Below are 13709 nucleotides of genomic sequence, written 5' to 3' on the forward strand. Positions count from 1 at the left end.
TCCTCGCACACCCCTGGATTCCGCTCACTGAACCCTTGAATGGGTGATACCACAGAATAGGGCGGGTTCCCAAAGATTCCTCGTTCCCCAACCACCATTGTAGGCACCGGTCAACACATTTCGATCACATTAACATATTGGTTAGTGAGTTTATCGGCATTCGAATAAATCTTTAAAATTGAAAAGCACTTGCCGGTACATATTTTTTTCCTTATTTTAGTTTACTCGAAAAGTTCCTCTGTTATGGTAATTATTGCCTCGGAATAGCAGCGACTGTCTTCTGGCATTCGGGGAAATTTTGTCGCAAATATCTTAGTTAACGACACCTTGCGACAAGCTTTACGACAAAGGGCGAAAGGATGGCTTAAAAAGTATCACACCTTGCCTTCTAGCGTCGCCTCCTCCCCAAACAGGCTCAAGGTCGGTCACATTTACGTCCAGTGACATCTGACTTCCAATAAAAAAAAACTACTGCCACGGATTTTTCGTCAGGGACTAATCTGTTGCTGGACCGTTTGCCAGAAGACGTCTTTGCATGACAGCTTAAGAAACCAGAATGCCAGAGAGAGATGTGTCGAAGAGGTGGTGCATTTGCTACTCCTCGGCATTACTACCATACCTGTACTCTGGCTATGAAGCGGGGCAATACTGCGGAATGAAATATTACGAGGGAACTAAACTAGTGTACCAGCCTGCCGTATTAATACCAAGTGCAAGTAATAAAACCGAAGAATAATGTGGAACAGTCTCAACCCCTGGAGACTTAGGAGGTGTCGTTTCCTCTGACGGTGTTGTGCACGGGTACATCACGATTTTTTCCCGTGGCCTTTCCGATGTTCTTCGACTTGAAAAGAATGTGATAGGATGTGATCTTGGATACAAAAGATAAAAAACACACTTTAGTAGATTGCATCAAGTTATAGAAAGGCAAGAAATGCGTTGGCCGCTTGTTGGGTATTTTTTTTAGCGGCACAACATATTTGCTCTTCAGTAGACCATAGCTTCGAACTTCATCATCATCATCATCATCATCACCACCACCAGCCTTACTACACCCACTGCAGGGCAAAAGCCTCTCCCATGCCTCTCCAATTGACCCTGTCCCTTGCCAGCTGCATCCACCCTTTGCCTGCAAACTTCTTAATCTCGTCCGCCCGCCTAACCTTCTGCCGCCCCCTGCTACGCTTACTTTCTCTTGGAATCCACTCACTCCGTTACCCTTAAGGACCAGAGGTTATCTTGCCTTCACATTACATGCCCTGGCCAAGCCCATTTCTTTCTCTTGATTTCTACCAGGATGCCATTAACCCGCATTTGTTCCCTCATCCACTCTGCCCGCTTCTGGTCTCTTAACGTTACACCTATCATTTTTCTTACCTAACTTAAAGGCGAATTAATGAAACCCGAGAAGCTCCAAACATACCGCATCACAGGAAATCAAGGTTTTGTTCGCCCTCGTATTTCTGAAAAATGCAACAAAAACAATAATTGCACCCAATATCGCAGTCCAAAATTTTCAGAAAAAAAACACTCTCACCAGGCAAACACTTATAGGTGATGCATTTTTGACAGTGTCTAGGGATTTGGCAACGTTCATCTGCACTGAAACGTTTAGAGAGCGCAATATTGGCAAAAACACTGCAATCTCATCGCCGCCTAAGGACGCAGAAAGGAATAGGTGTTCCGAATAATTCTGGAAGTGAGATTTACACAGTATGCGATTAAATTTCAAGCACTCTTCTCTGGCTACAAGGACAATACATTTATTCACCAATGTCCTGTCCTGTTTTATCAACTCTGAACGGCGAATGTACATAGGCCTTATGGGCTACGACCCAGGCAGGCCTGGATAACATTCTTGTTACCTTCGAAGGAAGGCGTGGTTTTTCTTGCTGCGTCCAGACCATGCTGGGGACATCTATAGTGCACATTTCTAGTTGACCTCAATACCACTTATAATTCTAATTCCGGCTATTCTGCAAAAAGCCCCAAGGTGACACTCATGAACGCAAAGCCTCCGAAATGGTACGGAATATATTTTCACTGCGCTGGTCTTCAAAACAACAACGACTTCGACACTCAATTTGCCAACAGTACTTGCCACTTAGTTCGCTCGACAACCTGCAACTTCTGTGGGAGCGGTAGCAAGTAATGAAGTCTGTCTATAGGGAGAGGCCTCCAGCGTATACTGTGGTCGTGATACGGCCTTCCATCAATGCTACAGCGGCGACGATTGTGCGGTGACCTCCAGGTTGCCTTACGTATATAGGACGCCGCGGCGTTCTCCCTTCATGGCGCCACTCCTAAGTTTCTCGGAACCCGCGGCGGTTCGTTGAAGCGACGACAAGCCCAGCAGAGGTCGGGTGGCATAGTCAAGAACAGCATTCGCACGTGGCCCCACTGCAGTATACGCCAGTGCATGCGTCGGGCGTCACCCTGTCGCCGGTCAAGTAGTACCGTTCACTCACTTTCCCCCTCCGCAGGCGCCAAAAAGAATGAGGGGTAGGAAAGCAAAAACAACAGCGTCTAGACAGAAAAAGCCAGAAATCACTTTCTCCGACGACTCACCGTCGCTCGCGGCGGGAGGAAAGAGGTTAAGCACGCGCTGAGGTGGCCTCCATAGTAGTGGTCTTCGCGGTTGTCGCTGGAGGTATGGGGTGGCTGGTTTGGCGCCGCCGTGAATCACGCCTTCCACGACCAATACTATAGCCGCTAAATTAATGAAACGTTCGAGATCACCGCTGCTGCCGCGCCGCCGGAAATGCGGAAGCAAATGTTGGCAGCGGCTCGGCGATCGCGCACAATGTGAGGCCGTTGCGCCATGGGGTTCCCCGTGGGCGTGGGAACCGGAGCTCCCTTCTTCAAGGAAGCAGTAGACGCGCTTGAGCTCTGGGGTGCACCAGAGAAGTTATGGGTGATTGAAACCCTTGAAATAAAGTGGGCGGGGAAAAGGGTTTTTGCGTGTTTTCAATGCAGAAATGCATCTTGGGGCTTGCGCGTTGGATTGCCACTAAGCGTTAAATTCAAATTCCATTCCACACTTCGTCCCTAGCCTTTTAATGACTTACGGCAGAGCTCGCCTGGATAAACGTTGAAGCTTAATTGCAGTGGTTTGTTTCATGCGTAATAGATTTGCATGAGCAGCTTTAATCACTCCGTCTTTTCAGGAGTTTCTAGTCTACTAATTAGGAAATTATGATGTACCCTCGATTCAACAAGGCGAACGCAAAAAGGGTCGCTTCAGTTTAATTATAGAAATTTTTACTAGCTTTTTTTATACGTGGGTAAAGTTCTGTGCTACTTTGATTGCTTAACCTAAGTCAGAAACCGTCAACCGGCATCCCGTCCGACTACGGATTGATGATTCCTTCTGTGTCGCTCTTGCCAGGTGCAAAGTACGTAATGAAAATTCCGGGCAGTTGTTCATTCTTATAGAGCTAGTCATTGGGGCAGAATAGCCGTGTGCGAGTCCATTAGCAATAACTATCGTTGAAACACTTTTTACAGAACTAATCAAACTCTGTCAAGCCTGCACCCGTTTCTCCTTACTCCACGCAGTAAGTAGTGATCTGTTTTTTTTTTACCGTTTTTCAACAGCCCTGAAAATTGACTCATAGTATGCTTGCAAACGAGTAATTAAGACGAATGAAAGGGTCGAACTGGAAGGATGTGAAATGACCCAAAAACGAAAGCAACCGTGCTGCAAAGCAATCAGTGTAATAAAAATAGGTGTGAAAAACAAGTATACGGAATGAAGCAAACTCGTAAAAAAGTATATAAATAGAGCCTAAAATTTTCTAGGAAGCAATCAATAAACTGAGCTGTGAGCGATGTGACATATGCGCAAAGTATTCCTCCTCGTATATTACGCATATATGGTTCTGAGCGAGAGAAGTTCGCTGGAACAGGTATGAGATGCAGCACAAAGGAAGGCTCCGGATTGATTCGTACCACTATTTATCATATGAAAAGAATCGAAAATTATGCACATAAATAGGAATTTTCACGTTTCCCAACCATCTAAAGGCTCCATCTAGGACAAATATTACACCCGCGACATTTGGCTTGACAGCCTGAGCGCCGTAGCCACTCAGCCTTCACGGCAGACTTGCGAGTGGTTGAAGTGGGAACAAATGACTAGAGGAAGTGCGCTTCCAAAAATTGCCGCTTCACAATTTGAATGCATGATTTATACACTTTCGCGCCTGCTTATGATTATCTGGACAAGCGAACGAGGAATTGGGCGCAAATTCCCGAGCCTAAACTGTGCGACATAACGAAAATATTGTTCCTTACTCGTTATGAGTCCTTTTCTGGTGACCTGGAATAGTAACGTCACTTTGACACGCACATAGACACACAGAATAAAAAGAAAGAACTCCAGAACAGAGGCGCGTTCGAACTTATCAGCTATAAAAACGACTTCCCGGCACCTCTTTGCGGGTGCAGGTTAAAAATACCAAGCACTGTTCTTTTCGGGTGCGTCGCTGTGTCGAACGATCCCAGCCTGCCCTGAAAAGTGGGTCATTTCCGCTCGGACGTATCTACGCACTCAAACAAGGGCGCGCGGAGGCCGTCTTCTAAACGCGATAAAGAAATGCGGAGCAAGAAAAGAAGAAGCACCCCTATAGGTGACGCTAGCGTCTTCGAAAAAACGGTATACCCTTTTGTTTTTTTGCGGGAGCGATGTCCCGATAGCCAAACAAAGCAGCAAATAAGAAGAATAAAAGAAGTCTCTCTTATCTTCAACCTCGATTTCTCCGTGGCCGTGTGGAATGTGATGTGTGGAAAGAAAAGTAAAAAATAAAAGATATCCCGATTGCTCTGCTTCCTCAAGATATCCGGACGAGGGGGGAGGGGGAGGGGGAGGTAATCCGGCGGTGAAAATGGTCAGATGGCACGTGGATGGAAGCGGGGTCGCTTTCGCAGCTGTCGTGCCTCGACAGCTAAGCCCCTCACATGTATGACATGACCATACATCATATCCGAAACCTTATCCAAAGTAAAAAAAAAAAAAAGCAGGAACGATTGCGCGGCATGTACGAAATAGACGGGGGGGGGGGGGGGGGGGAATGAAATCGCGTGCCTTCTGACCTGAGCTAGGGCATATGCGCGTCACAAAGTGGCGACATATCAGGTTCTTACGAAACACTAGGCCAAGTAATGCACACAGTTCGAAGGGTGCCGCAACCTTATCTAATCTGACAGATCAAACTACATTTGACGGCGGTCTAAAGTACGTGAAGGAATTCGCACGGGGCGGGCTCTTGTTTTACAAAGCACGTCCTACACTAACGCGCAAATGCGCACACTTGTACGCCCGCACACAAACACATACTGGTAAGATGCAGCTTGGCATGCATGCGTACACAGATGCATACGCGCAACTCCTTTGAGGTTCGCTTTTGCTGTGGCCTCGAAGATGTGCCTTTGTAATTTTTCGTTAATTTTTACACGCAAAGCACTGGTCGCGCATCGTATACAACGAATATAAATATCTAAAAAATGCCTACACACAATGCCTTGAGCCAGGCGACATGCCCGACACAACTCCAGTTTTGTGACAATTTTTATAATTATGCGACCAATTTTATAGTTATGCTTTCTTGTCATTGTCTTCCATTGCTTCCCATGGTCTTCTGATTTTGCATCACGTGTTGCACATCAGTGCATAGCATACGAGTGGGTCATTAATCAGCCGCTTTCAAATCACCTGATGGAAACGTGTGATAAAAAAAAAGCTCGGTATGTCCAAGGAAATCAGATTAGGGGCTACCAGAACAAGTGAATGAATTTGATAGTGCAACTTAACTACGACCAAGTTGGCCAAGCAAGAAATGATCTCAGATTGAACGTACAAGCGTTCTCCGTGACAGAGCTCTTTTGCTTTTCCAAGAGGTAATAAATTTCGGTGCCGTTTCAAATTGTAAATCCGTTAACAAATCCTTCACTGTGCCTTTGTTGATGACTCATAACACGGCCCTCTCAACTGTTTGTTTTAATCTTTTCAGTGTTCTCGAGTAAAAGCGGTTGCCGGCCGGCATGCCTTGTTTGCTTTTCATGCTTATAATGGAAAGGAATGCTTGCGCATTCTGAAATATATGTACGAAAACTGCTTTACACGGCTCAGAAGTGTGCAGGGAACACTGCGACACCGGGAATTGTCCACTTTTTCTTTTTTATTGCGAATTCATCATTTTGTGCAGATCTGATGATGATGCTAGGTTTTTATGGCGCAAGGGCAACTAAGGCCAAAGAGCGCCAAACACGAGGTTTTTGGTCGACTCGGGCTAAAATGTGTACAGATGATAGCATTAGAACCAGGTGTATAGGGCCTAAGAGTAGTGAGTATGTGCATGATTATAGTGTCTGGAGAGGGTGCCTAAATATCTGGTGGAAGGGCTTAAAATGATGTATAGTGCCTAAAACTTGTTCTCGTTTATGGTTTATGGGGGTTTAACGTCCTAAAGCGACTCAGGCTATGAGTGACGCCGTAGTGAAGGGCTCCGGAAATTTCGACCACCTGGGGAACGTTCTTTAACGTGCACTGACATCGCACAGCACACGGGCCTCTAGAATTTTGCCTCCATCGAAATTCGACCACCGCGGCCGGGATCGAACCCGCGTCTTTCGGGCCAGCAGCCGAGCGCCATAACTACTCAGCAACCGCGGCGGCTCCAAAAAACTTGTTCTAACAGGAGTTATATATGAACGATGAAGCCAGGCAGCCTCAACCACAGTCCTTGCTTGAGCAAGAGGAGCGAGGCGTCTGGCAGCTATGGGTAAGCTCAGCACTCTACTCAGTAATGAGGAGGTGCTAAGGTTACGTAGAATATGAAATCTCTCTTTAAAAACCTACATTAGTTAAAAATTTAAAAACTCTATTCAATGGCAACATGTGGTGATCATCTAAATATACTGACGGGTACATTGGTATTTTAAATGTGTAAAGTTCAGGAAAGTTCTGCCGTCATTGCATATCCAGTCTGGGGCATATGATTAATGTGTGGACAACTGAGATGTGGACTCCACATCTCGCGCATTGTGGTGCCAATGTATCCTGTAAAAGATGCGAGTGTGTGATGTATGTATGACCTATCCTCAGTCTGCAGAGAGCGACTTCTTTGAATCTATTTTGTTTTTCTGTGGCATACTTCCCAATCAGTGGTTTTATTGAGTGCGGTTTTGTTGTTTGTTCATACCAATCCTGCTGCCACTCTTTTTGTGCAGATTTCGCCTTGTTCAAAGCCCGAATTGTTGAATTCTTTCCGCTAGTTTGTCAGGTTCTATTACATCATCCTGGCAAAATAAGATGCATCTAATTACGCTCGCTCACGGGAGTCTCTCAGACACTCCTTACTGTAGTTATCTACACCAATCCACTGAATACAAGCACACTGCAAAAACACCTGCTCTTCAAAATGTTTCTAACAGTAACAGGTGCAGCGAATCCACGGTTCCACTTCCACCTCACTGGTGCAGGAGCACACAACAGTCCAGCCAGCAATATGGCGACGTCCAGGGAACGCTCGTTGAAGATATCTGTAGACACTCCAAAAGAAGGCTTTGACAACCGTGAGAAGTTTGCGGCGATTGTGGCAAATGAGCCGGTAAGTGCACGTCGAATTTGTTTCGCACGACCAGCATCACTGCGAGAAAACTCCCTCGTTTGGCACCTGCCTGGCGTGAGGCCGCACCCTCGTCGACTGCTTAGCTGCCGGCGGATCATGGCGTCGGAAGTCCTTCCGTGAGAAATTCATCGCACGTATGCATCTACATACAGCCGATTGGAACCTCACGACTCTTCCCCCGTCTCTTCCTCCTCTTCCTCCTCCTCCTCCACCGCTATCCATGCTGTCACAGTTTATGCGCACGATACGCCTTCCTCCCCGCTTTCTTCGCCTCTCTCCATTCGTCCTATCCTCCGAGGAAGGGAGGGCTATGCCGCGTGGGATCGCCGGAGAAAATGCAGCACCACCGCCAGACACAATATCCCACTCCCCCTGACCTACCTAGGGCCGTTATTAACGGTCCTCGTGTAATCAAACGATTATCCCGTAACCCTGCCCCGAAGGTGTTACCTGGGGACACGCCGCACGGTAACGCAACGCACTCTCTCCCTAGGCAGAGCGAACGCCGCTTACAGTAGGACCAAGAACATAAAAAAAGGGGGGCGCGGTGCGCTCCTTTAATGGAACACTTCTCCGCTCCGGGCTTCATGCAATAGGCAAACTCAGCTCTTTCATGCCCATTTATCGCTCGTATCTCTCTTTCTCTACGTTTTATTTCGTTCTTTGCTCAAAGGTTCGGTTACTTTAACTGTTCGTGGTGAACTTTGTGGTTAAAATAGTTTAACAGTGCACAGTGAGCCATGAGATTTGCTGGCTCTTATTGTGTTTTTTTTTTATTCTCCGGTGAAAAAGCTAGAAATACTCGCGTTAGTTTTGCACGAAGCTAAATTTCCTGTTGGACTTGCAAGAGCGCCCTCAAAGTCCGAAGATGTGTCACAGGAACAGTGTATGAGATGTCATGCTTATAGACCTGTGATGAGCAAGGCATAAAACTGCATCACGGTGCTTCAGTGAAGGTGTGTTTCTTACTGTGTCCCAGAGCGGTTGTTGCTCAAGTGAACCAAAACAACAAAAATAAAACAAAAGGAAGGCGACGATTGCAACAGCCACTTGTTGCTTTATTACAAAAAAAGACAAGATATTCCGGAGGCTTTCATGATTGGTGCCTCTTAATAACTTAGAAAATATTCTTATGATGCTAGCACTATACTGAGCTTCCTGCAGGTTCGCCCGGCGTGTTATGAATGAACGCTGCATTTATGTATCGTTTCTAGCAGCATAATCGACCGTAAGGCACCTATGATCGATTCATGCCTTGAACAGCCGTCAACCCGATTTGGCAGCGCTTCCTTTGTTGCTTGTTGTGCGGGACGTTTGACAGAGAATTGCAGCGCGAAAGAAAAGATCAGAAGTATTCATCCAAAGGTTCTCTCGACTCTTCTGAAGAACTTACTTAAAAACACACAAACATCGACGTGAAACAAAAGACGAAAACAAAAGCCATCATTAATTGAAACCAAGGTGAACAGAAGACAATGGTACAATTTCGTTGTAATCGTTGCCAGAAGGAGAGGTAATTGTAGAATGACAATTTTTCACTAATTAATTTTAAAGAAACGCTAGCGCAACAAGAAGTTTCTTTGTTACTTAAATCCTGCACTGTTGCTATTTTCCTGCATTCAGCTGAGGCTCTCTACGTACCGAGTTAGTCCGATCTTCATCTCTATGCCATTTGCATCGCCGCATATGCGTCCCAATCGCGGTCAAAGCGCAGTTTCAAACGAGATTGCAAGGTAGTGTACCTTGCTCAGTGGTAGCAAGGGGCGGAGCGGGCAGGGAGGAAGAGAGGTGAGTACCACCCGACTCCCGCTTAAACATAACTCACCCTCGCTCGAGGCGAAACAAAAAGAACAATAGTCACAAACCGGCCGGCTGTTTCTTGGCTCGCCCTTTTTGTCGCTTCTTGGCGGGCCTCAAAGGATGAGGAGGAAGGAAGAGGAGAGGGATGCGGCCGCTGCTTAGTGGAACACATCGTCTCGTCGGCGGCCTGCGCCCGCGGCATGCCGCGGATAGGATAAAGGTAGTCCGCGCGCGGGTGCCCCTCCTCCCCCTGTGGCGAGTCCTTGATGAAGACGGCACACGGAGTGGCGAAAGTGCACAACGGAGGCTCTAACAAACGCTCCAGGCACGCCCCTCGAAACGGCGACCGAGCGATGCCCGGTCAGATCATTGGTTGGCTGCCGGCGTCGACGCCATAGCTCGGTGCCTCTCTTCTCTTTTTCTTTTAAAGGGTCAGGGCGGGTTCCTCTTTGTGTATAAAAGCCGGCCTCCTCCGACGGACAGGCATTCTCGGTCTCTTGTCTCTCGAGCCACAGCACATCATGAACGCCGTCGTGAGTATCCAACCCAGCACGTGTGCCCGGACGCGGTTGAGAAGTACGACGGGGAGAAGCGGTGTCGTGGTCGTGTCGGACGCGGTTGGGAAGTACGACAGGAGAAGCGGTGTCGCGGTCGTGTTCGTCGAGTACGACGCGACAGTAGCCAATTCGCATTCAGATTGTGAAGGTCTGTCGCGTCGAAGTGAAAGGCTGTTATTGACGACAGCAAAACACCGCTCTGGATTTTGCTCGGAGTTCGTTTCTGGAACCCTTAGCCTGTGACGGTGTCGTGAGGTCGTGTCCGTCGAGTACGACACGACGATAGCCAATTCGCATTCGGCTTGTCAAGATTTGTCGCGTAGAAGCGAAAGGCTGCTATTGACGACGACAAAACAGCGCTATGGATTTTGCTAGGAGTTCGCTTCTGGAACCCTTAACCGGTGACGGTGTCGTGAGGTCGTGTCCGTCGAGTACGACACGACGGTAGCCAATTCGCATTCAGCTTGTAAAGATTTGTCGCATCGAAGCGAAAGGCTGTTATTGACGACCGCAAAACACCGCTATGGATTTTGCTCGGAGTTCGTTTCCGGAATCCTTAACCGGTGACTGAAACTTGAGTTGACAGGGACGCGTCTTCTGCCTCCCGTTCAAGTCGTAGCAGGCGTAAAAGTGCCCAAAGCACAAAGAGTAGACTGTCCCGTACATTCTTATTGAAAGCTCCATCACTTATACTAGGCATTAGTGGACAGTCAGTACTAAATAGCAATGCATTTCTGTACAGGCAAGCTCCGACATCAAGTTCATCCAGAGAAGCCTTACACCGCTGACGTTCGTCAATTGGAACCCGCTTGATTCGAACGTCCGGTTTATTCGAACAGAAGCTTTGGTTTCGTCAGCATCAGGTTCATTAAAAGGGATCCGCTTGTTTGACACTCATACCTATTCGACCAAAAAGTTCGCCCTAATCGAGTTAGCCTTCCATAGTAGATGTGTAAGTCTGCAAGGGTCGAACAGAAAGATGATGAAATGGTAATACGCTACGCGGGAGCTAAAAACTACTCCTTTTTCTATTCTGGATGTAGGAATGCTTGCCAGCGCTTGCGGTTAGGAGGTACAGGATATCAAATGTGCCCCCTTACATGCGAAATAACAAAATTTTGTGGTGAGATTCTAAAGGAAGGCATGATATTCTGACACTATTAGTGCCTGCATGCTTATACAGGTTCATTCCAAGCCATTATACTCTGAGTTCCAAAAACTCCCCTCCAGAAACTCTTAACCACATTGGAAACGATCTCTCACGCTTCACGCATGCTGAAGAAGGGCGTTATATTTTTTGTGACTGAAACATGAAGCCTTAGACGAAAGACCCAGTGCCACTAAAATCAATTCTTAGCGGATAACACTTCACAAGAGCATTACCGAACAGATTGCAAGAGGATTTATATGTCAAACGTATTCAGCTCTGTTGGTCGATTGGAAACGTGTACAAAGGTCTTGCATCTTGTAATCAATACCCGATGCCAGGCAACACTGCCCTTAGATTATGTTGCTGGTTAAGGGAATTCAGTTTCTAGATGGCAATGTTTGCGGGGAAGCTTTCTATGCCTTACTGCATGTTCCATGCACATTAAATTGGAGTTGATGTTGTACGCAGACTTTAAGCTGCGTTGGAGAGACCAAGCTCACTTAATTACGAGTAGCTCCTCTTGGCTGTTAATAACGTTTTGATAACTTTTTGCTTTGCTTTTTGTATCGTAGTTTGTTGCCGCCCTTCTTGGGCTCGTCTCCGTCGCCTCCGCCGGTTTCGTCGGTGGTTATGGTGGATATGGTGGCTATGGTGGCTACGGCCTCGGTGGATACGGTGGTGGAGTAGCCGTTGCCGCCGCCCCTGTCGCTGTTGCCCGCCCAGCCGTTGTTGCCGCCCCAGTCGCCGTCGCCCGCCCAGCTGCTGTCGTCGCTGCTGCTCCAGCTGTCGGCCTCGGCTATGGCGCTGGTCTCGGCTTCGGCTACGGTGGTCTCGGCTACGGCGGTCTCGGCTACGGCGCCGGACTCGGCTACGGCTATGGTGGAGTCGTTGCCGCCGCTCCCGCCGTCGCGGTCGCCCGCCCCGTCGCTGTGGCTGCTCCCGTTGCTGTGGCTCGTCCCGTGGCTGTGGCTGCTCCCGTGGCTGTGGCTCGCCCTGTCGCTGTGGCTGCCCCTGTGGCTGTTGCCGCTGCTCCCGCTGTTGCCGTCGGTGGCTTCGGCTATGGCGGCTATGGCGGCTACGGCCACGGCCTGGGCTACGGTCTCGGTCTCGGCTATGGCCACGGCTTCGGCTATGGTCACGGTCTTGGCTATGGCCACGGTCTCGGACTCGGAGTTGTCAAGAAGTACTAGAAGGTGAGCTTCGTGTCCGATGCAGACGCAAGCTCTGCCTAGCACAATCGAACTGCGAAATGTGTACGCCGTTGAACCAATGCGCTTTTTGCCCGAAATCGAGCTTTTTGGTTCGAGCACGAATCCTGATCTTTTTTGTGTGTAAAGATTTTACCGGTGTGTTTAGAAGAATTTCCAAGGGTACACTGTGTTTCTAACGAAACATTGATTATGGTTAATAGCTACCTCAGCGTAGTCATACGTCTCTACAGGAAAGCTATAAACAAAGCAGAAAAGCAAACACTTGTCTTATCATAGCGCTCAATTTGACTATCACTTTAATTACACTTTCAGTTTAGTTCCCTACAAGCACAAATGAGTTGCTCTCACACTGTCGTTCAGTCTTTGATTTTACCTACACATGGTTTTGAAATCAGAACTCGAGCACGAAAGAAAGCTGGCACCAAGGTGAGGCCACCCCTCGGTGTTTAATCCAAAGCAGGCAGAGTTTGTACTCCCCCCTCTCTCTCTCAAAGATGACAAGAAAATTACCATATTTCTTCACAACTGTCCCATACAACAGTTCGAACTGTTCGCCGTAAGAAAACATCCCACCATTCGAACACTTGTCAGAGGTCCAGGCACACAAATGTAAGGGGTTGTCAGTCATATCCGGTTTTCCCCTGAAAACTCAGCTGCATGACATAGCTGAAACCTGTGTCAAAAGTTTGCCGTTTTTTAAGCTCTTCACACAGCGGAGTGCACTCATTGTTCTGGACTGATAATCATATCTCCGTACTTTGGTCTCTCTGCAGGTTACATAATATTAGGATCTCACGCAGTCACCTCTTCGCCAGTCACGGTCTTCCATGGACTCCATTGCCAAAATGCCTTGCTTCATACGTCACAAGCAACCATTAGGATGTTGAAAATAAACTTTTGGGGTTCAGACGGCGTTTTCCCAAAACATATGAACTTTGTTGCTTGTCTCTCTCTTGTGGCACCTGCCACCGCGATTAGGCGAAGCTACCTTTGAAGACGCTCAGGCGATTTCCGGCTCGGGTAACTGCGCTAATCTTAACTGTACTTTGTTGGATTGTATAGTGTAACCAGCACTACATTCATCGCTAATCGCTGGGGCTTAGCTGTCGTTCTGCGCTTTCATCACTACTTCTGTAAGCCCTCTGGAATCTGTGATGAATGCTCCGTTGATGAAAGAAAATTAGACGAAAATAAGTTAATCGGCTTTCACTAGACTATTTGAATTCATCAAAGAGTGGAAATGTACATAAGTACTTCAGAAAAGCAAACACCTCACTATCACACGTACATGCTGGCGGACCCACAGAGCTTGAAAAGTTGAGGTCGGGTACAAAGAGCTACATCTAGTTTGGTTTCGTTT

General features: G+C 47.6%; 1 protein-coding gene across 1 annotated transcript; it reads left to right on the top strand.

Annotated features, from left to right (window-relative positions):
- Nucleotides 1–9807: 9807 nt before the first annotated feature.
- On the top strand, nucleotides 9808–13282 carry LOC144101393 (uncharacterized). The gene is made up of 3 exons (XM_077634537.1): nucleotides 9808–9964; nucleotides 11711–12331; nucleotides 13123–13282. Exons 1-2 carry the CDS (start codon nucleotides 9953–9955, stop codon nucleotides 12326–12328), a joined length of 630 nt encoding a protein of 209 aa, XP_077490663.1. The 5' UTR covers nucleotides 9808–9952; the 3' UTR covers nucleotides 12329–12331; nucleotides 13123–13282.
- Nucleotides 13283–13709: the final 427 nt, after the last annotated feature.

Source organism: Amblyomma americanum, chromosome 8 (genome assembly GCF_052857255.1).
Source record: "Amblyomma americanum isolate KBUSLIRL-KWMA chromosome 8, ASM5285725v1, whole genome shotgun sequence".
NCBI classification, from domain to species: domain Eukaryota; kingdom Metazoa; phylum Arthropoda; class Arachnida; order Ixodida; family Ixodidae; genus Amblyomma; species Amblyomma americanum.